This window comes from Cyrtonyx montezumae, unplaced genomic scaffold (genome assembly GCF_038088225.1).
Source record: "Cyrtonyx montezumae isolate F1298 unplaced genomic scaffold, pur_monq_1.0 scaffold_13, whole genome shotgun sequence".
NCBI lineage: Eukaryota > Metazoa > Chordata > Aves > Galliformes > Odontophoridae > Cyrtonyx > Cyrtonyx montezumae.
Genome location: NW_027071859.1, coordinates 23027682 through 23054540, shown reverse-complemented (window position 1 = coordinate 23054540; position 26859 = coordinate 23027682). Strand labels below are relative to the sequence as shown.

General features: G+C 36.1%; 1 protein-coding gene across 1 annotated transcript in view; it reads left to right on the top strand.

The window, feature by feature from the left end:
• COL21A1 (collagen type XXI alpha 1 chain) overlaps positions 1–26859 on the top strand; it is a 98672-nt gene that overhangs the window by 20014 nt on the left and 51799 nt on the right. The window contains exons 2-10 of the mRNA XM_065730835.1: positions 4134–4253; positions 5293–5844; positions 10503–10671; positions 10802–11018; positions 13449–13622; positions 16212–16289; positions 18195–18203; positions 19626–19709; positions 21662–21724. Of these exons, the coding sequence (XP_065586907.1) occupies positions 4166–4253; positions 5293–5844; positions 10503–10671; positions 10802–11018; positions 13449–13622; positions 16212–16289; positions 18195–18203; positions 19626–19709; positions 21662–21724 (1434 nt within the window). The 5' untranslated portion in view covers positions 4134–4165. The remainder of the gene's footprint in view (positions 1–4133; positions 4254–5292; positions 5845–10502; positions 10672–10801; positions 11019–13448; positions 13623–16211; positions 16290–18194; positions 18204–19625; positions 19710–21661; positions 21725–26859) is intronic.

Here is a 26859-nt window from a genome sequence, read left to right as displayed (position 1 = left end):
ATGAGTGAAGATGTAATTCTTGTTAAAAGCAAGAGACTTGGAGTAACCTTAAACTTTTTGAATGTTTAGAGCAGGTCATATCAAGAATAAGAATAAAAGGTTAATATAAGTTGCCTCAACATTTTATTTGTGAGACTCATTAATTTTGAAAACAGATTAAATATAAAAAGGTGAAACAACATTGCATTTCTTTTCCACATTACTTAATGCATATAAATTGGAATTTTCAATTGGTTGTTTTTATCTTACTGTACATTTTCTACATTACTGTGTAAGTTTTGGAAATATGAAATTCTCCAGTATGTCCTTTTAATCATTGTTATTGTAACGTCTTAATATTTCTTTCTTTGTATGCCAAACTGAATGATCCCTAGCTGAATTCAGAGATTTTTATACAGTGATGTAATATGAGAGAAGTGTTAATTTATACTTGGAAGATGAGATAATATATGTAACCCTTAGTCTGATTATTTTCTTGGAATGCTGGAAAAGGTTAAAATCATACCCTTACCAGCTCCTTTTGTATGTAGAAACTAGCAATGGGAAGAAGTGAAGAAAGAAACAACCTCTGTAACACTTAAGTGCCATTGATAAGCAAGATCTCTTAAAATATCAGAGAAACCAGGCTTTTCAGAGAAATGAAGTCTCATTCCATTCTTCAGTTTGAATAGTGATAAAACTGCCCTGAAGAGCAAATAGTTTTGGTTCTGGAAGATTCCAAATTGCTCTAAATGGAATGCTTCTTCTGCACATATTCTTAGGAAGAGTAAAATACACATATCTGGGCATTAGAAAGCTGTGTATGGAAAGAGTGCATCAGCAGGCTGCTTTGTGAAATACGAGAGGTGCTGATTTTAGTTTGCTTAAATGCAGAGTGGAAATGCTATAATGCTATGCTGTTTGACCTGCTAAGGTAGCTGCGTTTCCTACTGAAAACTTGGACATGAAATTCTTCTGCTGTGTATGCATACAGAGGTGTTGTGGTTTAACCCAGCAAGCAGCTGAACACCACACAGCCTTTTGATAACGCCCCCCACCCGTAGTGGGATGGGGAGGAGAACTGAAAATATGGCAGGACTCGTAGGCTGAGATAAATACTATTTACTAAAAGGAAGAGAGAAATAACAGAATTATATGCAGGTGTGTGTATATATATATGTGTGTGTGTGTGTGTGTGTGTATGTGTATACAGAAGCTGTTGTTCACCACATGCTAACTGATGCCAAGCCAGTCTCTGAGCAACCCCAGCCAACTCCCTGCAGTTCTATAGTTTTGTATTTTTTTAGTATGATGTCATATTATGGTATGGCGTATCCCTTTGGTCAGCTTAGGTCAGCTACCTGGTTCTGACCCTTCCCAGCTTCTTGTACCTCCCCAGCTTCATTGCTGGCAGGACGGTATGAGTCACTGAAAAGCTGAAACAGCAATGGCTCTGTACAGCACTGCTCATCAACGATGAAAAAATCATATGGGAAAGCATTGGATTCATAAAAAATCGAGTAGTGGCTATTGGTTTCATTAATGGCTGTCCACTGGGTGGGAAACCTGGGATACGTTTCCTTCCCAGCTGGAGGTGCATAGTGTTTGCCCTGTTAGTGCAAATGCTGCTGCTACATCATACAATTGCAGTGCCCATTAAGTGCACCAACAAAGATATTGCACTGACTTGTCTAATTAGCTCAAGCTGCCTAAAATGGCACAGCATGTGGCTACATTGATATGTTGCAAGTTCCAAACTTAAATGAATTTTCTTCCTGTAGATGACAGAAAATTAAAAAAATGTGTAATTTATCTGTCTCTGTAGTTTACCATGCTCTCGTGGGATGTGGAATGTGAAGCCAAGCTTTGTTGCTGTGGTTTTGCCTTTTGCTTACTCTGAGATGAGTAGAAGATTGCCCAGCTTTCAATGCAAATTACAGTCACAAAGATACCTGAAAGATATCTGATGCGCTCTACAATCCTTTACATCAGGGGCACAAAACAGAGGCCTTTACATTTAGGATTACCTTGTGCAAGAGAGGTATGCCCCAGAGGGCTGTTGTTGCTTACTTGAAACATCACTTGCTAATTAGAGTAGTTGCAAGTAACCAGCATGAAGCCAATACACAGAAAAATTAAAAGACATAAGATAAAACATGCATAGTGAAGACTAGAAGATTGACAATACTGAGTCATAAAGATCCACTGAACTGAGTATCATATCTCATTTAATGTGTGATAGATCTTTGTGGCCTGATAGGCCACGTCTGTTAGGCCTTTGCAGCTTTAAATTAAACAGTTTTGTAGAGCTGGGAGGTAGCCAAAGGTTTACTTTTACCACCCAGTGCATCACTATTGCTTAGCCTCTGGGTGTGGTGCACTGTCCCATTTACAGTGGAAAAATGAAGTAGCCATGAGGAAAACCTTCACAAATATGGTAATGTGTGTGATAATTCTCTTGTATTGCTCTTCCAATCAAACCTTTACTTCAGTGGGATGCAATATGTGTGCATTGATGTAGTAGCCTTGTATGAGTTTCTCTTCTGTGAGTTCCCACATGCTAAAACTGCTTTGTTTTGGCGTAATTAAGAGGTAGGAAAGAAAAAAAAAGATAATTTCCTGGTTACTTGTGGTACAATCTACTCATGAACAGGTAATTTGTTAAAAAAAAAAAAAATAAATAAATAAAAAAATGAGAGGCTTAAAATTTAATTAATTTATTTATTTTGTTTTGAAGTGATTTCACATTGTTTGCTGTAATACCTTGAGGTATGTGCCTGGCTACTGTTTGACCCGCGGCAGATGCAGAGAAAAAAAGGAGCAAACAAGACTCCTGTGTCCTGCTGCCTGTTCAGGGCAGGGACAGATTTACCTCCCCTCATTGCTTCCCCATACAGCCTGAGCCAGCTTCTGAGCTCCAGTGGCAGAAAGTTGGCGTGAAGACCCCAACTTCTCAGCTCTCAAAGGCAGAGCAGAAAGTAGTGAACACTAATATGGAATACCGTAGAGACAACTTTCTATCTTTCTTTAGCAAAAAGAAAGACAGATCACAATCATCTGTGATTAATTTTGTAGGTTTTTTATTTTTTTTGTAATGTCAGTGGAGAGGTCCTAGACTGGTATTAATGATGGCCTCTTCGTGGTAGTAGAAAGAAGGCACTTTGGCAAGTGCTATCTGTAAGTAGTCTCAAGCGTGCTTCTGTTGCATGGGCTGTAATTACTGTGCTGAGAAGACACAGAAGTTTGGTCTCTAGAACTATTGGTTTGGCATCACTTTTGGCTATTAAAAATGCAGTGCTATATTAATTTCTTTAACGTTCATTGAACGCTGAATAATTCCTGGTATCTTAATTGTGTGGTTGCTTAAGTCTTAGGTTTATCCTTTCAGTTTTGGTTTCTATTAGAAGTCCAAAACAGACATACTAAGTACTTAATTTGGCTTTATACTTTAGGTTCAGTATCTTATATTTTTCAGGGTTTGTTGTAAATGAAATACAGAAGGGCTCTCGAAGAGATGGAAAAAACTTTCCACAGAGGGAATACAGTTTAATTCTGCAAATCAGACAAGCTCGTTTCGAAAATTATTCTGCTGATCCTTTTTAAGAAATATCTCAAAAGTGAGCATAGTTTTCACCACAAGAAATCTTGCTCTTATGTAATAGTTCAATGACTTTAATGTCTTTCAAGGATAGTTACATTAATGGCTGCTGTGAAATCTTCACAGGGAAGTGAGATATATATTATGCATGCCCTACAGGAGCAAGGAGTTTGCATATGCCCTAGTTTGAGAGGCCACAGCTGCATGGTGAGCAGAAGTTCCTGCTGTTCGGATAGATGGGGTGGAGGCCAGGAAAGCTTGTTAGCATTTTTCTTTCTTGCTCTCCATTTTTTTTTTTTTTCTTCTGGGTCTTTTGTTTTGCAGAGTTTTAGCGCAGCTTGATGAGAGCTGACCAGTGGGGACTATGAGGGCCATGCCATTAATTTTTGCCTGACTGAGACTTTTTGGGTCTGAGGTCCATTGCAGACCAGCTTTATGTCAGAGCCTGCAGATTCTTTTGCGAATTGTTCCTTATGCACAGGTTTTAAAACATAAAGTTTTGCATTTGTTTTTTGCTATAATGACATTGTATCTTCTTTGTTTCTTCCCTTTCTAGTTTAACCTCAAGACTTTGAAAATATAATACACATGGCACAGCTTGTAAGACTTTTTCAGATGCTATTAATTCTGGTACTTCATGATTACATCTCAGCTGAAGATGGGGAAACAAGAGCAAGTAAGATTAATTTTTGTATTTCAGATAAGGGACAACATATATGTACATATATATATATTATATATCAAAAAGCCCTAGAGGGCAGAGTCCAGTGCTTCCAGTTAATCCAGAACAAACTGTGAGGCTCCATGTGCTGTGGGATCAAATTAATCTCTCCTGATTTTAGCCATCTGCTTGGTGCCTTGTGCATCAGTTATCTCCTCTCCTTTCATAATTGATAGAAGTTGTCTTTCTACTTCAGAGAGTTATTCCTTCCATTTGAGGATGTGCATGTACTGTAGATAGGGCTGAACAATTGAAACATTTGTCAGTCCATTTCCTGCTGTTGGCAATTTGATCCGTGAGGTCAATGTATGGATGGCTACAGCTGGGAGTGCTGAATCCATTCCTATGTCATCATGCAGTTATGATGAAGTTTCTAAGTAGAGTGTATCATGTTTGCTAAACAATTATATGAACCTACTATGGATTTTGAGCTGCTTAACTGAATATTTTTCTTCTAATGAAATAAAAATGTACTATTAGCAGCATTCCCTTCTGACTCAGGGCTTTATAACAAGATTTAAAAGTGCCAAGTAATGGTTTCAGAAGTCCATTAAAATGTATTTGTAGGAGTGGGTATTACTGTTGAATTCTGGAGTTCCTCTTCAGTGTGTTTTGGTTTGCTAATGAAAATGAGTTTTTCTGTTTGTTATCTGTGCAAAGAGATGTGGAATAAAAAAAATAAATTCCACTCCACTGATTGCATGACTTGCAGTTGGCAGCTAAGGAACTGAATTTCAAAATATTTCATAGTCATTTCTGGTGATAACGTACGAAACAGAAAATGGTATAGTTTTCAGAGACTAAATTGGATCTGTGTGGCTTACAGAAACAATCTTTCATCTAACAAACTCGGCTGATTTTTTTGTTCAATGATATGTATTTATTTTGATACAGATTCAAATAAAAACAGTTAATTGATATGAAAGGATAATTTCCTGTGGAAGAGGAAAGTGGATGAGTTCACTAAAATGTTTCATTTTTTTGTTCTTTTTAGGTTGCAGAACTGCTCCGGCTGATTTAGTCTTTATCTTAGATGGCTCTTACAGTGTTGGCCCAGAAAACTTTGAAATAATTAAAAGATGGCTTGTCAATATTACAAGAAATTTTGACATAGGGCCAAAATTTATTCAAGTTGGAGTTGTCCAGTACAGTGATTACCCTGTACTTGAAATCCCTCTAGGAACTCACGAATCCACTGAAAATCTTATCAGGGAAATGGAATCCATACACTACTTGGGAGGAAATACAAGAACAGGAAGAGCTATTCAGTTTGCGTATGATCATCTTTTTGCAAAATCTTCAAGATTTTTAACAAAAATAGCAGTTGTTCTCACTGATGGAAAATCCCAAGATGAAGTCAAAGATGTAGCAGCAGAAGCAAGGAAAAATAAAATCACTTTGTTTGCAATTGGTGTTGGCTCAGAAATTGAAGAGGATGAACTTAAAGCTATTGCGAACAAGCCTTCATCAACTTATGTGTTTTATGTTGAAGATTATATTGCAATATCAAGAATTAAAGAAGTTATAAAGCAAAAGCTCTGTGAAGGTAAGCAATCATAAAATGTTTTAGAAGGTGGGCAGAATGGAGTTCTGTACCCACGCTGATTTCTTTCACAAGCAGAATTCATGATGCATTTACTCTAGGCTCTTGATAACCTTTCCTATGATTTTTCTTTTTGATCATGCTTGCAGAAATCTCTCCTGAAATGTTATTTATCTGACAAACACTGTGAATTTAATTTCAGTGTGTAGAATTTTGCCCTAAGTGCCTAATTTTTTGCATTGATAATGTTCAAAAACACTGAATTATTTGAGCAATTATCAGAATGCTGAGGATATAGGGCTTACTTCATCCCTTTTCCTTGGTGCAGCTGATACTTGTCCATGTTTCAGCATTTCTTCTTGATAGTTGAAAGGATGGCCTATTATTCCAAACAAGAGTTCTTCTACAAGCATGTGTTGGGGGAAAAAAAAAAAAAAGAAAAAAAAGAGGAGAGACTGTTGGCAAAGGTGCCTGGAATTGTAACAAGCTGATCTTTGTAAAAAGGATTTTGTAGGGGGATTAGCCAAGACCAACAGTATAAAATGACTTTTTAGTTTTAGAATGCTGCAGCAGTGCTATTGCATGGAGTTTTCTCATAACTTTATAAAAATAAATGTATTTCCTGTATGTGAAAAAGCAAGCAAGTTTTATCTAAAAGCCTGTCACTCAGGACAGTTAATTTGCTTTGGTGCAATGTAGTATGTGTTTTATTACCAAGAATTGGTGGAAGTCGTATTTCAGTTGTTCCATATTTCTGCACTTAATAAGAGCAAAAAATAGCTTTCATTTGTTCTCGCATGGAGTATTGACTTCATTGGAAAAAAAAAAGTGTTATTTATGTTGAGATTAATAGTGTTTATTTCTTGATAAAGTTATGAAAATCATAATTCCATCTGTCTGATGTAGTAAAGTCAAGTCAGTCCAAAAGTTAAATCAACTAAGTGCAGCTGAATTCTTTAATAAAAATTCATGCGGGGCAGTTTTCCTAAAATAAGCACAATATTTTCTTTAAATAACCACTATATTTTGTCAAGATGAATGTTCTGCTTTCAGGATTATATCTAGTGATGTTGTTTAGCAGTGGATTTTTTAGTGTTAGGTGGATGCTTGGATGTGATGATCTGAGAGGTCTTTTCTAATCTAAATAATTCTACGATGCTTAGTTAGCTAGGGTCCTTAAAATTCAAATGCAGTATTTGACTCAACTCTTGCAGTACTAAATTGTACTTAGACTGCTGACTACATGTGCAAAACAGTGGCATTCAGAGATACCTCTTGTGAAGAGTGGTCGGACCAGTTGGCAGCTTTGTTTCTACCTGCAATGTTTTTAACGGACAAACTCAAAGACTAGCAAGCTGGGAAAATTTTATACATGAATTATATGATTATTTTATATTGTGAAGTTGGATCTTGATTCTGAGAGAGGAAGTCCTATAAGGGCAATGCAGCAGTGATCTGGCTGAGAAAATTCCATGTGGTTGATCATAAAGTTTTGCAATTTTACTCTGTAGTGTTTCTAAGCTTGTTATTTAATGAACATAAGAGCACAGGGTGCAGTATTTCCATTTTGCAAAGAGGAAGGTTGAGGTTTGCTGGGTTGTGTGGCAAGTAGTGCTGATATGAAGTGCCTTGTGGGAGGAGGGCTGTCATGTCTTTTGGAAACTCTAGTTTGTTTCAGAGTATGCCAGGGTGAAAACAGCTGCTGATCTTGTTTTTCAGAAAGGACAGGAGTTTCTGAAAGGCAGATATGGCTAAAAGCATCCCCAAATATTTAAGATTTCTTATTACGGATATTGAGTGTTTCTGTATTAATAATATTCTCCAGTAAAAATTCAGAAGAGATTGTCTGTCACGAATGGATGTAAAAATAATAGTCAATGCAAACCTAAGAGGCAAATAATGGGATTTAACATCTAAAAGCTTTTTCATGCTTCAGGAATGAAAATTAAAGTATCAGGAATCTATATAAAATCATTGGAAGGGAACAAGATATAATTATAGGCTGGTGAGTTGCTGTGACTGGGACTGTGAACTGGAAAAATCCAGTGGAAGACAGCTAACTTATCTCTTAACTTCTGGATCCTTGGTAATGGCCCAGTTAGTTGTCAGAGTAGTCCTGCCAGAAGATGGTCCAGAAAACCTAATGGTCAGCCTTACTGTGAATGGTTTTATGTAGTTCTGCAACATCCCACTGTAAATAAACAGGAGTTTCTTAATGTTTAGTTTCGCACATGCTTAATTTATATTTGTTTGTTTCAGAATGATGACCCTCTCACATAAAATAATCTAATTTCTGCATCGTTTGATTTTACAGTAAATTTCTAATACTGTGACTGAGAAGAGATTTATACATTCGTTATCTATCAGTGCACATGGTTGTCTGTAATCTGTATTAATGACAATATGACCATTATCCAGCTTTAGAGAATGACACATGTAGCAATATCATGGAATTTTTTTCTAAGTACAGTGAAGAAGCCTGAAGAATAAAATGTTATTTTGTTGACTTAAATCCTACATCTGTTCTTTGAGGCAAATAAGAAGGAAAGCGATGTTGTGTTTTTCTATCTTTTTCATTGTAGCATTCAGAAGGTAAACACTATAGTTTCCTTTATTTAAGCAGGGACTTATCACAGTCCTTTTTTATTCAACCAGGCAGATAACTAGTAATATATATATTTTTGGAGGGACTCTGTTGGCATTTTGCTATGGAGATTAAAAGAAATCCAAGGGGTATGCATGCAGTTTCTTGCTGCTTCTCCAGGCAGTTGTGACACATCCTGTTGGGGTCGATTGTCCTTTCCCATCATAGATAGTTTGTGCAGACACTCTAGCTCAAGATTTTACTGATGGTTATATATCCCATTTTCTCCACCAGAATGGATAGCTTCTGATTTCCCTTGCAAAGGCTAAAAAGAGAAACTGTGATGTTGCTTGTATTATAAAGAAATGCCATTCTAAACCTTTGAATTGACAATTCCCTGGCACTGAAACCTGAGTTTTTCAGCCCCTCCACCATGATGGAGGTGAGAGAACTCTCCACCTCTTCTTTGGAACTTATTCCAAACTTTTTTTTTTTTTCTATGAAGAGATGTTTCAGAAGAAACGGAAAATGAGTGATGAGAACATATAGTTTAGCATAATTTTAATGAAGCATTTGCGATCTTTTAATTAATTTTATGCCATAATTCAATATTAGCTTTAGAATTAAATTTCGCTTTTCTGTCTTGCACATTTTTTTAAACGTTTTAGTTTTGCTGCCTAGTATTGGTTTTATGTAAGAAAAAATTAAACAGATAACAGTAAACTTAGTTTCCATGGAAAGAATACCACACAGTATTTGTGCATCATCAAGCAGATACCAGTGTAATAAAATAGGTTAGAACCACTTTTGAATGAGAGAAGATGGAAAAAAAAATAGTTGTAAATAATTCTAACTTTATCGATTTTCAGTCTAATTTTATAATTAGGAAAGAGACTGAATTAATCTGAATTGCTAATGCAGCAGAGAAATTAAAATCAATTTTGACACCAAACTGAGTGGTGCAGTTTATAGACCAGAAGGGAGGGATGCCATCCCAAGGGAACTGGGCAAGCCTGAAAAGTGGACCCGTGAGAATCTAATGAGTTCAGCAGGGCCAAATGCAAGGTGCTGTGCTAGGGAAATCACAGGTATGTGTGCAGAGTAGGGGAAGAAGTCATTGAGAGCAGCCCTACAGAGAAGCACTTGGGGATTCTGGTAGACAAGAAGCTCAACATGGGCCAGCAGTGTGTGCTTGCAACCCAGAAGTCTGATTGTATCCTGAGCAATTGGTGGTCAGAAGGAAGAGAATCGTCCCTCTCTGCTTTGTCCCTGTGAGGTCTCATCTGGAGTGTACTGCCTTGAGGCCTGGGGATGCAGAGCTGTTGGAATGGGTCTAGACAAGGAGACAAGGAGGATGGTCAGAGGACTGGAGCACATCTACGAAGAGAGGCCCAGAGAGCTGGACTTCTTCAGCCTGGAGAAGAGAAGGCTCTGGGGAGTCCTAATTGTGGCCTTTCTCTACTTGAAGGATGCTCATAAACAGGAGAGGAATAGACTTCTTACATGGTCTGATAGCGATAGGACAAGGGGAATATTTTAGTCTAAAAGAGGAAAATATTCTTTCATCAATGAGTGATGAGACACTGGAACTGGCTGCTCAGAGAGTTTGTGGATGCCCTGAAGGTATTCAAGGCCAGGCTTGATGGGGCTTTGGGCAACTTGCTCGAGTGGAAGGTGTCCCTGTCCACATAAGGACTTGGAACTGAATGATCTTTAAGGTCTCTTCCAACCTGACCTGTTCTATGATTCCATGATACAATTTATTGTAGCATTTTGAGACCATTAATTTTAAAATATGTCCAATATTTTTATTAGACAAATATTCTAGTGCCGTATAACTACAATTAGTCACAAATAAAAATAACAGTGTGTAGTTGCAGTAAAAAGTGACATCTCTGTATACTCACTTCATGTCTCAGAGGATTCTGCATATTGGCTCTCTCTTGTATTTCAGCAGCAGTTTTAAGTTTCTTTTTTATTTGTTGGAAGACAGCTACAAAGGTGAAGTAGATGAGAGGTTACCTTTTGATTGTTTTAAATTGTATTTTTAACTATGTATGCATTTCTTACTTTGTAGAATCTGTTTGCCCAACAAGAATTCCAGTAGCAGCTCGAGATGAAAAAGGATTTGACATTCTTGTAGGACTAGGTGTGAAGAAAAAGGTTAAAAAGAGAATTCAAATACCAACTACTAATGCTAAAGCTTATGAAGTAACCTCCCGTGTTGACCTGTCAGAGTTGACAAGGTATTTACATTTATAAATAAGGTTCTAAATGTAGTAATATTTTTATGTTTGTTTCTTTAAAGTGAGAGAAACTTACGATTTATATAAGTGCTCATGTACTGTCCTTCCTATTTTCCACTGCCTTATTTAGGAATGTGTTTCCAGAAGGTCTGCCTCCATCCTATGTGTTTGTTTCCACTCAAAGATTTAAAGTAAAAAAGACATGGGATTTGTGGAGAGTTCTAAGCCTGGATAAGAGACCACAGATAGCAGTCACAATTAATGGAGAAGAGAAGACATTATCATTCACCACAACAAGTTTAATAAATGGCACTCAGGTTATTACTTTTGCTGCTCCTCGTGTAAAGGTAAGAAATAGGTCAGCATCGTGCTGGAATACTCATTTAAACCTGTATTTTTCCTTTGTTCTTTATGAGTTTTTTTTAAATGCCTGTTTCTTATTATTGGCTGCTAAGACATTTAAAAATGGATAGTGTGTACTTCACTCATATTTCCTGAGCACCTCTGCTTTGCAGGTGCTTTTTACTCAGCAGTTTCTAGCAGGTAAATTGTGAAGATCACAGAGAATTATTTGCACACAACTCTTGTCTTAACATATGCTGGAGAGTGTTTTCTGCCTTTGATATAGAGGCTAGGAGGTGAGAATTAGTGTAGTCCATTTTTAGTGAGTGTTTGTTTGTTAAGCATCTTAAATTCCTTGTAAACACATCATGAAATGAGTTACTTACAGAAAAGCACTTTACAAAATTAAGTTCAGGCTGAATTTGTTTAGTTCTCTATTGAATGAAATTCCTGTCAGCTGCTGGTTTTTTCTCACTAAAGGGATTCCCCTCTTTGTGGAAACATTTTCTATTGTTTCTTACTGTATTCTGTAGGTTTCCTCTCAGTCTTCTTTTCATTAATTTCCAGTGGAGTATTCACATCTGTGAGAAAGATGAACTAAGTTGCAGAAAGGAGATTAAATGTCTCCACTCTTGTGTTCATACCGGTGTAGGAATACACCTGGAGAATAGCCTGGAGATTACTGTTCCTGGATCAGGGAATATTTTTTTAATTCAAGAAAGAGGGACACTTTGGCAAAAAAAAAAAAAAAAAAGTAAAGATTTACCATTGCATCTCTGAGTTGCCAAGTGGATTCTGATTTTCTGGGAAGTTGGGGCCTGCATTTGAATTCTTACTCTAAATGAGGCTAAAGGAATTTGCAGTATAAATCCTCAGAGAAAGGAGGTCTGATGTCTAAGAGGAGGTCTTAGCTACAAGGCTTTTGTTGGGGAATAGTTTATTCTTCTGTTATTAAATGAAGAATTTTGCTTTTTCTTTCCAATTTTTCTCTGCCTCAATTTACCTGAGGTTGCTGGAAATCTCATTTATAAGCAAATCTGGTGCATTATTTGTAAGGTTTTGGGTATCTTGGGGATAAAAAACACTTTCTGCAGTCCTAGGTATTTTTGTTTTTTAATGACGATGGTGCCTTCTATTTTACCATGTTGGACCAGAAAGTCAATGCCAGATGTTTGTAGTATGGTAGTAGTGGCTGAACCTTCCCAACAACATTCCATTCCATTTTGTTGCTGTGCAACAGTTGGCAGTCTGACAAAAGGGCATCTGCCAGGATAGTGTCTGTGAAGCAAAACTGTATTGTTGAATTCCTCTGTGAGGATAAAATGGCACCTACTGATGTTCATCAATGCTTGTTGAACACTGATAGAGTCCAAACAGTGGATGTGAGCACAGTGAGGTGGTGGGTGATGTGTTTCAGCAGTGGTGGCAACAAAAGTGGGTCACCTCCACTGATTCAGATTTTTACAAGCGAACTATGCAGGCTCTTGTTCATTGCTGGCAAAAATGCATAGCTGATGCTGGTGGCTTTGTTAAAAAAGTGTGTTTTACAGCGGAGAATATGCTTCAAAAAGTAGTCTTACTGTGCTCCTTGCATTTGTTGTAGTTTCTGTGGAAATAAATAGGAGGCATTAGGTTTGGAGTTATCAGTGTACTAAGTGAAGTGAAATTAATTTATTTTCATGCCTGCAAAAGTTAGTAAAGATACATAGTGATGTATGTTTAAATTACTGTTATTTTTTTGAGCTTACTGAGGGATGAATTTTGTAAATTCAGTTACATGGTAGGTGAACATCTAGTCTAGGCTAGGCAAAAAAAATAGTTCTTGATATTAAGGCAAAGAAACAAGATGGCGTTTCTTCTTAGGTAGAAGTGATAAATACTTCTGTAAAGCTCTCACTTATTTTGTTATCTATGTAAATTTGTTTAAATCTTAAGCTGAGGTTCTGTGATATGATGAATTTAATGGTTCTTTTTTTTTTTTTTTTTTTGGACTATTGTGATTCTTTCTGCCAATATCACGTCTTTAAAATTTCTCTGTAAAAGATTGAGTAGAAAGTTTTTCAAGTGCTGATTTATTTATACTGCTATTTAAGATCTGAAGTACTCGAGCCATTATACTTCTACTGAAAAAGATGCATTTCAGGCTTCATATTTGCAACAAATACAAGTCTCAATGTGTTCCGAATCAGACTGAAAATATCTGTTTGGTTTTAAAATAATTCTGAAGCACAGACTATTTATTAGCAAATATAATTTTCTCAGCTATAGTATTGCTTGACTAATAACTTTCTTTGCTCATGCAACTGTAAATGTTTGTATGGCAAATCCTGGAAAAATCTCAACCATTAGCTGGTAGCCGAAGTGTTCAAAATGAGCTTTATTGTCACTTAGAAGTAATTTTGTTTTAAACATTTCCTTTTTCTTCACTTTTTTAGACATTGTTTGATGAAGGCTGGCATCAAATTCGTCTCTTAGTTACAGAAGACTTTGTAACTTTGTATATAGATGACCAAGAAATTGAAACAAAGCCATTACATCCTGTTTTAGGTATTTACATCAGTGGACTAACCCAAATAGGAAAGTATTTTGGAAAGGAGGAAACTGTACAGGTATGCTTACATTAAAAACAGTAATTTAAATACTAGGTTAATGCACTTGTACTGTAAGTTGGTGTTGTGTTGGTGCTTTATATTTTCCTGCACTTGTTCTTCTAGTCTAGGTTGAAATTTAATATATAAAATTCTAGTAGTTAAGGGAATGTGAATTGCCAGAAGAACCCAGCACAACTGGTCTGTCCTATATGGTGTACTCGGTTGGTGACACAGGTTTCAGGGATGTTGGTTTTTGGTGAGGCACTAATTTGATGCAGTACTTTGCTCAAATTTGGTGGGCAGTATATCAGAGTATATCCTCTGTGCTTGACACTTGCATGTGATTTTCATCCATCATTGTGTGAGCTACGTCAACACAAGTGAGAAAGAAAAAATTTTTTCTCATTGCTAGCTGCATGTAGAAAGTATGAAGGCTGTCAATGCTGGCTATGTTGCACTGCAAATATTGGGTGCACAAGGGAGCACTACTTGACTGCTGTGCTGGAAAAAAAACACTGAAACCATTGTATTGTGTTTCTCTACTGTGAGGAATGCTACATTCCTCTTGCCTTCAGGTGCATGCAAACACCAACAAGTTGGTAACATCAGGCTATATGGGTAAGAGCAGTGGTGAGGACTGTCATGTCTGTTCCAAATGATGACAAAAATAGATTCTTTCCTTGCATTTGTAACTCTGTGAGCAAAGGGATAAAAGCATTAATAAGTTGGCAGAATTTTTCTGCTCATTTTGCAAGCCATAATTATCTTTTTTCATGCTCCAGTGTTCAATTTCATGACCCTTACTGTCCCTATTAAAAAATGTTAATGTGTTCTGCATCATCATCGTTAACTCTATTCAGATGCTGTTAATCAGTTACTCTCAGTTTTGTGCATTTGCAGCCAGGGTTCAGTGCTATTATTACCGTATTCTAAAACTGTACATGGAAACTTGGATGACATTCTGTGTGTGTGACTCAGCATTTTTGTTAGAAGTATAGTTTGTATAGTAATCTAATTTATGAATAACAGTGAATGCTTCCCACAGATTTCTGGTACGTACTTATTTCAAGGGACACTGAGATTTTGGAATTATAATCAATAGTCTCACATGTTTTCCCTGTCAGTGCAAGATTCTCCCATTCTTATAGTTTTGTATGTTCTAGGATTTTAGGATTGTTGTACCTTTTTTTTTTTTTTTTTGTCTCTGCAGAATTGGATTTCATAGATTTCCCAGTAATACAGTTTCTCAGCTGAAGAATGTTATTTGCAAAACCTATAATCTAAAATAAAAATGAAAACATTTTAGGGATGTAGAGGTGTATCAGATCATCTCTTCATAGTGAACTAGAAAAGAAAATCTGCCTCACATTACAATTTTGTATTAAAAAAAAATATATATATATATCTAAAAAAGGTATTTTTCTCCAGTTTCTCAGGCTGTGACATATTCTGCAAGGCATTATCAGTCAAACTTTGGTAGAATATATCTATTTAAACTATGATTAGAAATGTTTTAATGAACTTGCCTTCTTCAATGAAGAGATATTTTGTAATCCTTTAAAAAGGCAATCAATTGGAGTTGGATACAAAGTATGATAGAAGATTATTCAGAAACTTTTATGTGAATTTTCTTTGGCTGTTATGATTCAGATGCTTTCTAGTGATGTTTTGCAGGTGTTCTCCATCTAATTAGAGTCTTATTGGTTTATGTCCCTTTCAATATTATGATAATAAACTTGAGTATATGCTAACATGTCGTAGATTCTAGTTAATGCATTTTAAATTTGAACACACATATTGCTATGTATGATATTAACAGACCTGATATTCTCTTCAGTCTTACCCCTACTTGTCAAACTTAGGATCTGTTAAGTGTGATTGGGGTTTTTTTCTCCTTGTGGCCATGATAGCTTCATGCTAGCAAAGCTGGCTTCATTGCTTTTGTTTCCCTACAGTGACAGAGCAGAATGACACACATTTTTGTTTACCTGTTGCCAGTGTTTCTGTTGGCTACCTCTTATAATTTTACATTATACATCTAAACTCTAAATTACTCCAGGTGTCAGGAATGCTTTCTGATGCTCCACCACAATACAGTAATCTGTAATCTAGAAGAGGCAGGTCAGACATATCTAACCAGGACTGTGGTGAAAAGGAAAGTGTTGTTTTTACTTAGAATCATAGAATCACCAAAGTTGGAAAAGACCTCCAAGATCATCCAGTCTAATACTTGAGCTGTTGTAACTGTTTCCAAATGGTATTAGCAGCTGGTGTGTGTGTTTGGATATATTACCAAGGATTGAAGGTGCTTATTTCTAGTATTTTAGAAAACAAAATCTTTTTTTGATTATTATTCTTTAAATAATTCTGTTACAGAATGTTGGATTGGTTGCATGTATGAGTCATTGTAAGAAACCTCACTTAAAGTAGTCCTACATCTTTCATTGATTTTTAACTCTAGTAGATACATAGAGCTATCACTTTCAGTAGCTTTTAATATTATGTCCATTTTTTAAACCTGTGGATGATATAAAGTAAGAAGAGTCTTGTTTAAACATATAATGTCAGATCTTTTTCTAAAACTGTCTTTTATGTCTTAAATTACAGTTTGATATACAAAAACTGCGGATCTACTGTGACCCAGAGCAAAATAATCGAGAAACAGTCTGTGAGATCCCAGGATTTGTGAGTACAATAAATGAACTTTTCTGAACTACTTGGCTTTTTTACACATCGTTTGAAGCCTCCTTCTCTGCAGTATCAATTGACTCAGAATTTGTCCACTTTCAGCCTTAGTTTTGCACAAACATATTGTAGAAGCCCTCTTTCATTTTAGACATTTGACAGTTTGTAACAGCAGTATAGAAGAATCTCATAATTTTCAGTTACAAACTCAAGATTTTGAACATTACAAGTTAATAAAACCTTGATTGTGGCAGTGTAAAACACTTTAAGCGTAACTTTTTATCTTATCTAATAATAATATCTTTTTGCTAATTGCTCTTTGAAAATTCTGTATGTAGTCAACAAACCTATACTACTTAATCACCTTTTCATATCCGAAATATACATGCTGAAGTCTGATTTTAAAATCCCAATGGCTGACATGAAGCCAAGGTTTTATGAATTATTTTATTGGCAAGACATAAGTAAAATACAGTTCAGTATTACAGAATTCTTATATGCAATTAGGAAGCCTGTGGTATTCCTTTGATTCTTTCTTTTCTCTCTTTCTTAATGATTTGAAGACATGTAAAACACATGCAAACAAATTAGAAGTGTTTGTGGCACACAGCTGTGGCTAGCTTTTCGAAAGCATGTAAATTCCATCCCAGAATATTTGCAAGAGATTGGCTTATTATCTATAGCTTTTGTGTCAGGAACTAGTGAACTCAGGAGCCCAAAAACTACTTTTGTAGTTTAACTTTTAAAGTTAGCTTTAAATATGAAGCAAACTTAATTATTTCATTATCTACCTGCACTGCCTATCTTCTTGCTCTTTGCATAAGTATAAGTAGGATATAAAAATAAATGAGGAAAAAAAAGATAATACTTAAAAAAAAATCACTGAAAAATCTATCATATTTTGCATTCTCTTCTTCTTGGCAATATGTCTGAGCATAACGCTCACATTTTGGCAGTTTCATGTACTGTTATAAATTAAATTTGGGCTTCACCCATGAAATTCTGGATTCCTTCAAGAAATAAAAATTTTGGATGGTCTCCAAAGAGGTAATGAAAGTTGGAGACATATGTGGTTTGTGGTTGTATTCTGTCATAGTGTGGTTGTGTCAGAGCTCCTGAACTAAGCTGGGGCTGTATGTAATATTTACAGCCTGAATTCATCTGCTCTCCCCGAGGCACATGGCTTTAGAATAATTTCAGACTCCCACTATGATCCTTGGGGAAAATCAATCTTCTCTAGAGTTTGCCTGAGAGGAAGATTGAATTCAGGGGAACCTGTTTCCACTAACTGTGTATATAGACTGTGATAACTGTGTGCGTCCTGTATGGGTTACAGGTAATGGTGGCTACTAAATTGTTAAAACAGACAATTTCATGCTTGTGGTGCTAAAATGTGGGGATTTTTCTATGATACTACAGATACTATACAGTCACACAGGAAATCATGTTGGTGGAAGCCAGCTTTGGCTCTGTGCTGCTGTGCATTTTCCCAGATGCTGAAATCAGATTTTAGAAATTTTAGGAGATTTTAGGATATTATTGGTCATGAATGAATAAGTAGAGTATTCTTTTGATAAGAAGTTACTCCTGGCAAAAGATTTGAACCAAGTCTAAACATTCAGTAAATAATTGTTTACATCGTCCAGTTTTAATTTTAGTTTTGTCGTGCCTTTTAAAAATTGCTACTGGTAGCTCTTGTTTAAAGACCCATAAATGATACTAAGCATCATGTCTGTTGACGGCAGCTGCACACAAACTTGAGAAAGTCTGGAATGTTGGGTGATAGATGCTTGGTATTTTCCGCTTCAAATTTATGACTGGTTTTGATGATGTTTACAAATGAATGGATTTTTTTTTTAATGCAAGTATTGTTTTATCCTTAAATTTTGTTTCTTCTTGTTTCAGAATGGAGAGGTAGGCACAATCCTAACCTACTCAAAGTCACTTTAAGGTAGTATATGGCTTTTTATAACTTATAGGGAGTACACTCTCCGTTTTAAAGGACAGAAATTTACTGTGCTCAAAAATGCTTTATTTCAATTAATTGAGCAATGCTCAGTGGACAAATTGAAAATCAGTTTTCTGACGTTTATTAGTATAAGCAGCCTGATTTTTTTTTCCCCAGCTCAATTGAATTACTCTTATTTGCAGGGCTGGATACTGTTGCAAAGTGAATGGGGGTATGCAGTCAGGCTCCTGGATCATGTAAATGGAGCTCCCAGCAGGGCAGTTGGTTTGAAGGCTTAATATGATAGTTCCATTAGCAATGCTGGTAACTCTACTTCTTGGTGCCATTGTGAAGGCAATGTGGAACAGTATTTTGAACAATCATTTGACCCTAAGAAATAATTCCACTCAGATCATGTTTGAAGTCTCTTTTCTTACAGAAAATCTGGATAAGAAATTAGGATTAGATTAGTGCATCTGGATTAGAAAGTGCATTAGGTAATAAATGTGAAGTCTACTCTTTCATATCTTGGATTCTTAATTTTTTTCCTTTCCATGTCTGTGAGAAGTGAGAAATTACTAAATGAAAGAGAATTCACTGAACCTTGCTGCAACATATACATTTCCTACAGATCTACCTACATTTTTAGGTGCCTAGCCTAAATGAATTTGATGTAGCAGCTCTCCCCTTTTCTGCCTTAGATTTCATGCGGTCTCAAAGGAGGGAAATAGGTACATCAAAAGATCTATTGAGATGTAGTGTTTACCACTGTTTGCACAGGGAGTGTAGTTTGGAGGAATTCACCTAACCATGATGATGAGCACCCTTGGGGTTCCAGGTAGGAATCTGTAGTAGCAGCCATACCCTGCCTTTCCTGAAGTGGCTTAATGGCTGGGACAAGAATCCACAATGTGAGAGATCGGGGTTTTACATCCTTTTCTGGCTTGTTACACAGTAGCATGACAGTTGCAGTCACTATGCTATATGTGTTACACGTATTATTTGTTAGATTCTTTTTGCAAACTTTGTTTAAATAGGAGTATTTGATAAGTGATCACAATTCAAATTATGAATATCAGTTAGTTTAGGAAAACAGTTTTGTGTGTTGCCAGATATCAAGCTGTTCAGAAACTTTCTAAAAGATCTGTGGAAAAGCAAATTACAGGTATCATTGAGTATTAGTATTTTTTTTATTTTCTTCCTTGTAAAGTAAGGGATTCGTGGATGCAGAGTTGTAGGAGGGCAGTGTTCAGGTGAGCAAGAATTCCACCTGAACAAAAGAGTGAAAAACAGGACCTATGTAACCTAAGGAAAGTCAGTCTCACATAATACTATGTTTATTTAGTGGTTTTGGCATGTGTTTTGATGGTTGGTTTTACTCTTGGTAGTGCATGAATGGTCCAAGTGATGTAGGCTCAACACCTGCCCCCTGTATATGCCCTCCAGGGAAACAAGGACCTCCAGGCCCCAAAGTAAGTTTCCATTCTTTCTTCTTGAGTGTACACTGTTTTCTTTTTCCCTCCTAGTCTCATCCTGACCACTCATAGTCAGGATAAAGGTGTGAACTAGTCCTGGGTCTTAGACACCTAAAGTGTCAGCCTCACATCACATGTGTTTTGCTGCCCTGTCTTCCCCAAATACAGTGGTAAGCAGTGCTGTGCCCAGTTACTGTCTTTCCACATGTGGGATGACAAGATTATCCCAAACAGCCTATCTGTCATCAGGCAAATGATTTAAAGGAAATACTTTCAAGTGGTAACAGTCTGCTGCAGCTACCTCATGTTAGAGGACAGTTTGCTATAGTGATAATGGTTTCTAATCAGGGAATTGGGATCTGCATGTTGGAGACAATTGTTATTTCATGTAATAGAATGTTTGTAGTGTTTTTTTTTCTCTATTTCTCCTTCAACATATTAGAGTAAAAACAACAAAAAACATTACAGGATGTGGCTTTCAAAAATTTTTAAGTATGAAAGAGTATGAAATATCAAAGGTAACCTATTATATTTTTGATTAAGTATCTGTTTCATGTACCATCTTCCAATTGCGTTGCTGTGTACTATTTGAGATAATAATATAGATAACAAGATGGTGCCCAAACCAAAAGACTGCAGGAAGAATGAAAAGGAAGCCAATTTAAGATCTATAGATTATCTCAGTTACAGTATTTCTTAACTCTTGAATTCTGGGCTTTGAAGCTTATAGATTTAATCTTAATTTGTGTGTTTGTGATATTAATGGAATATAATTAAATTGATTTATTTATAAATTTTCAAATACAAATAAATGATAACTTTTTCAGGACAAAGGCATAATATTTCATAGTTTTGGTAGTGTACTTGAGAGCAAATTTATTTTCTCTTGTATCTCAAACCTGGACTCCTTAATTTGGTCAATAATAATTCCAGAGAATGTACTGTCATAACTGTTACACTCAGTGGCGTTTTTAAGAGATGTTATTCTATATCCTTTCACATTTAGCTCAGCATGACTTTTCTGTGGCTTATATATGAAAATATGCTTTTTTTCACACAGAAAGCTTGTTTCCTATTTCTCTCCTGATGTCCTCCATTTTTATAATAATTCTGTAATTGTAGCTGACCTGAAGGTCTGTTGATGTATCAGACTGAAGAAAATTATACTTGTTCAGTGCTTGTGCAAGAGTTAAATGTTTTCTTGACTGAGGCTTTAATGTTTTTTTGAAGTCAAGATCAAGTCTGTTAGTAAAATAAACAGAGAACTTAAGTACATTAAGATATATTAAGTAGGAAGATGTGTTCTTGCTCTCTGACAATAAACACGATGCCTGAGAAATTGAGTTTTCTTTTCCCTTACTGTGGTCTAACAGAGGTTATAAAAATAATTGCAAAGGCCTTATAAGAAGAAATCTAAAAAAATAAATTTATTTTCAGACAGCGGTGTCTGAAGAGTTTATTTATCAGGTTTTAATCTTAGCTCTTGCCTTTCCAATGCTTTATTTTAAAACCTAGACTCAGCCAAATCTTTGCTAAACAGGTAAGAATTTTCTTCAGAGCAGAACTGCTTGAATAACAAGGTTTTAATAGAGATTTGATTACATTTATTTGATGAAAACTGTTCTAGGTTTTTTTGTTTTGTTTTGTTTTTTTTTTGCTGATGATGTTGCAAATCTTGAGGGCATATGAGATGATAGTTCCAACCTGAACTGTAACAGTGAGCATGGGCTTCCTTCTCCACATACTGAGTCTGAAGTTAGGGATAATTTTAGCAGGGAGGGGTTACAGAATCAATTCCCTTTTGCTTTAGGAATCACTCCTCAATTGCAGATACCTGGGATTGCAGCCACAGTTTTATGGGGTGGATGTTTAAGGGTTAAACTTACTCTGTGCTAATTTTAAAATGCTCTTTTGTGTCTTGTGTGTATTAACCTACTGGTTCTCTGTAGGGAGATCCTGGGCAGCCTGGGAATCATGGTTATCCTGGTCAGCCTGGTCCAGATGGTAAGCCTGTGAGTACTAAAAACTCAGTCATATATTGCAAATGCAAAACTAGAGGAGAAAAGACATTTTACCGCTAACATCAGATCCTGAAATTTAGATGATTTTTATCTCTATTCTTTGAAACTGGGAAAGGCATTAAGCTCTAACAATTCTATGAGTGTAACAATATGTAAGAATTCTATGAATGTTAATCACAATATCTTTGTCTCATGCTAAAATATAGGTGTAATAACATGAGGAAGGCATTGTTATAAAGCAGAGAACAGTGTCTGTGTTCCTGTGTGTCTTTGCATCAGTTTGCAGAAGTTAATACCTTCTGACTGTCAAACTTTACTGCATAGATATTTAGGGGAGCTAAAATATAAGTATGGATTTAGGTACACAATGTAAAAATACATTGCATAGTTCTAAGCACTGTGTGTTAAAGCATGCATCAGAAAAATACCTGCCTTTTGACCTTCTTTTCACATTTTTAAGCTGATGTTCCTGTAGTATGGAAGAAAGTAGATGAATAACACATGCCTCTAAAATAAAAGTACCAGATATAACAGTGGTTACTGTAGTCTTCATGATTAACTGCTTTATTGCAATAACACTGTATTAAAAGCAAATAAATATATAGTAATAGTCTAAGATTTTATTACAAAATTAATCAGATCTTTGAATTTAATTGGAAGCCTCCAAGACATTGCCATCCAATCTGCTTTGCTGAGCAAGATTCTGCCAACAGCCCACAGACCTGCGTTCAGAAAGCATTGGTGTGTATGTGCCAATTGTGTACTGAGAGAAGGCAGGCTAAATGCTGGGAGATGAGGCCACACATGTTTCATTTTGCAGAATGTGGCCTCTGATGGTGCTTGTTATTCATTAGAATTAGAATTTGCTTCTCCTGAAAAGAGGAAAATTCTCTGCTTGTTACTTGGAGACAAAAAGCAGGAAAAGAAAAGTTTGCGCACGTGCTACAAATTAAATCACGGTAGGTTTTAATTCTTAGTTATAGGTCTAAATTTTTTGTTTGGGTCCTTAGGTTGTAATGTTAACTTGAAATCTCCTGGGAGAAGTAGAATAGAAAAGATACACGTTGTGAATTTGTATCCGCAGAGATACAGCTTGGAGGGATCCCAAATGCTATCAAGAATTAAGAAAGATCCCCCAGAGATTACAAAAATTAGGATTTTATTTTTGTTGTTAGGGAAGATAAAATAGTTTATGAAATAAACTATTGGCTTATGGACGGAGTAATTAATAGCCTGTGGTTTTGGTTGAGATTTAGAAAGAACATTAAGTTACTTTGGGCCATTTTTGTCCATGCTGGACAAAGGAAACTTCAGAGAGAGCAACAAAGGGCTACATTGGGCTTTTCAGCTTAGCATTCTGTTAATAGTAATGGTTCTGTCCTGTGTATAGATTGATGAGCATATTGTAACTACGCACAATTGTAACTTGAATTTGCAATTGCTTATCAATTTTAGTAACTGTTGCAAGTTTTGTCTAAATAGACACTACAGGGAGGTTGTGGATGCCCCATCCCCAGAGGCATTCAAGGCAAGGCTGGATGTGGCTCTGGGCAGTGTGGTCTAGTGGTTGGCGACCCTGCCTACAGCAGGGGTTTGAAACTAGGTGATCTTTGAGGTCCTTTTAAACCCAGTACATTCTATGGTACCTGCCAACTTTGTTAGCTTAATAAAACCACTAAGGTTTTAAAGTCATACATTTCAATTCTATGTCAACTAAAGGTGAAAACACTGAGATTGGTACTTACTTGGAAGTGTATGTATTTTAAGGTCAATAGATATAATTAGTTAAAAGAGAGAGCTCTGTGCTACACATTATAAAAAACAATCATATTTCTCTTTCTTTGTTGCTTAGTTACATGCTGGCATTTTCTTAGAGGTAGCGGATAGTAGGTTTAAATGTGGTGAGTCGTGTTAGAAGTAGAGTTAGTTGGAAAGGGAAAAAAAGCCACTGGATACAAAAAGTGCAATTATTTCTAAAAATTGAGAATTATTCTGTTTTAAAATATAGACATGGTATGTTGAGACATGCCAATGGTAGACTTAGTGGTCCAGCAGACCAGTGAGAACGCAAATATTTTAATAGTTCTGCAACTGAAGATCCTCATTTGTCCTGTTACATAATTCATGCATTTTCCCTGAGCTTTTGTTGTAATTGTCAGATTTTGATAATTATTGTCTTCATAGTTAAAGTAAAAGCTTAACGAAGATAAACTATAATCTTCAAAGTCTTTTCTTCAAATTAATTTTTCTTCCCCTGGCAGTCATGAAAATATAGGCTTTAAATAAGAATAGGTGGAAACAGAGCTTGGGAGTTATGATCAAACCAATATAAAATAGCTTTCTGTTCGGTTGATTATTGATGATGCTTGAGCTTCTGAGGAGCATTCCTTTTCTTCTGTAAAAATGCAGTTATACAAATTGTCAGCCCAGAATTGCCTGGAAGAGTGTACATCACTGCTTGACCATGCAGAATGCTAGAGTTAGGACTGCAGTGTGGATAAGCAGTGCTGTCATTATTCCAGCTAACTGATGTTTTGGAAAATGAAATAGTGTAAGCTTTAGTGAAGTCATAGTAGAGTGAATATTTGTAGAGAACTGTCAGTTTTCATCCTTTCCTTTTAAAAAGAGGATTGACTTTATTTCTAGAGTGTCCAGTCAGATGCAGTGGCATTGTTTTAGAAATAACTTATGATTTTTTCTCACTTTTATTGTTTTCACTTAAGTGCCATTTATCATCCCATAAGCACTGAGATTTGTAACTGTGTGAATCACGGAGGAGAAATAAATCGATGCTGAAGTCTCTCTGTAATGCTGTAATCTGGCAGTTAGTTTTTTTTTCCTATGAGTGAGTCAGAGTGTGCATAGATGGGCATTCTCTGAACTTAGTAAAGATTAACAAAAGTATCTCAGACAGTTAGAATAGTATCAAAAAGCCCTGCCAATTGAGTATTTTTACCAATTTGGTGTATTGAAGTTCATATTTTAAGTGAAATGCTTCCAGTAAAATCCTGTTAACTTCCTAGTTCGTTTTTTTTTTTTTTGAAAAATCAGCTGTAGCTTTTTGCACTTGTTCTTTGTAAAGACATAATTGCAAGCCTATTAGATCATCTGCAGCTCTGGCCAGTACATTATTGTTCCTTACAGTACATTCTTGAATGTTTTCCAGGCTAGCTTTTAGCTGTGAAGGACAGAAGACCCTTTAGATACACTGTGTAGGAAAACAGATCCTTCCCTTTGTCTTCTGTTTTATTTATTTATTTGCTTAGAGTACTAGCACTTCATCCTTGCTGTCAGTGATTTTCCTTGTTTGAGATAACTTTGCTCATATGAATCATTTTAGCTGTATCCCCTTGGGGAACTCTGGAAAGTAAGCTCTTAATTCAGACAGCGCAATAGGCTTACAGGTAGTTGTGTAGTCAGTGTTGTTTAATCAAATAGCTTTTGCATGGAAAGTTTTTCCTGGAAAGTCAATCTTTTTTGTTCCCAAATACATTTTTATGTTCTTCTCTAAAGTTATTCCAGTTTGCATATCTGGTATTCATTTTCTTGGAACAGTATAACTGGTCAACAAAATGCTTCTTCCTGTGAGAAAGATTTTAGGCATGCATTTATATATAACTGATATGTGACTGATTTTAAAGCTAAGCATTGGGAAAATTTAGTTTATTTTTCATGGGTTGCCTAGATGGTTGTAACACTTAAAGTTAGTCTTAGTCTGGAAAAAAAAAATCTAAATTATTCTCATGAATATCTTCAGTATTACCAGAAAACAATTGTTCATATAGAATTACCTAGTAAATTTTTTTGCTGTAATATTTAGAAAAAGTGAATATAAATATGACTCAATTTCAATCATTCTTCAATTAAATAAATAATAATTTGGGCTATAAGCTCTTTTTGTTTTTTTTTCTTTAATCAATGTCTCTGTTTATTTTTCTGACTCTGATAAATACAGAAAAAATCAGTCAAAGTAACTGGAGAAAAGCACAGAAATGAGAAGTATAATATGTAATCATGGAATCATAGAATCACTTAGGTTAGAAAAGACCTCAAAGATCATCGATTCCAACCACAACCTAACCATACTACCCTAACTAACAACCCTCCACTAAATCATGTCCCTGAGCACCGCATCCAAACAGTTTTTAAACACATCCGGGGACGGTGACTCAACCACCTCCCTGGGGAGCCTATTCCAGTGCTTAAGAACCCTTTCTGAAAAGTGTTTCCTGATATCCAACCTAAACTTACAACTTAAAGCCGTTTCCCCTCATCCTGTCACCAGTGAGAAGAGACCAACCCCGCTCTTGGTGTAAGCACGTTTCAGATATTGGAAGAGACCAATAGGGTCTCCCTTCAACCTCTTTTTCCTCAGACTAAACAGCCCCAGTTCCTTTAGTCGCCCCTCATAGGGCTGATTCCCCAAGCCCTTCACAAGCCTTGTTGCCCTTCTTCAGATCTACTCCAGAACCTCAGTGTCCTTTCTGTACTGAGGTGCCCAAAACTGAAAACAGTACTTGAGGTGAGGCCTCACCAGTGCCAAGTACAGAGGCAGGATTATTTCCCTAGTCCTGCTCACCACACCATTCCTGATACAAGCCAGGATGCTATTGGCCTTCTTGGCCACCTGGGCAATCTGCTGACTCATATTCAGCTGACTGTCAATCAGATACATTTCTTTTCAATTAAAGATGTTATACTCAACCTGAAATCATTAAATTGCCTTGCTGGGAGAAGTTCCGCTGATAAGTAAGCGGAAGAGCCAAAATAGTATTTGATTCTCAACTGGAACTCATTTTTAATGAGAATTAGAAAGAAACAGCTGGAGTAGTTACTGGCCCTGAGAATGCTTAGCAGCCTGGCTGCAGTCATAAAGCTATTTTTTATTCCACAGGCTACTTTATACATGTAGGGGAAGAACTCAAGCAGCAGTCACTTGTGGTTAATAGAGGTAATAGGTTATCAGTCTGCTGAAAGAAATGAAAAAGAAGAGAAAGAAAAAGAACTTATTTGCCACTTTTCAGCTTAGAAACTTAAGGCTGACAAATCTAGACAATTTTCTTGTATTCAATTTAATTTAATTAATAGAAATTTGGAACCAATTACCTTGTCTTTCCAATGTCCAT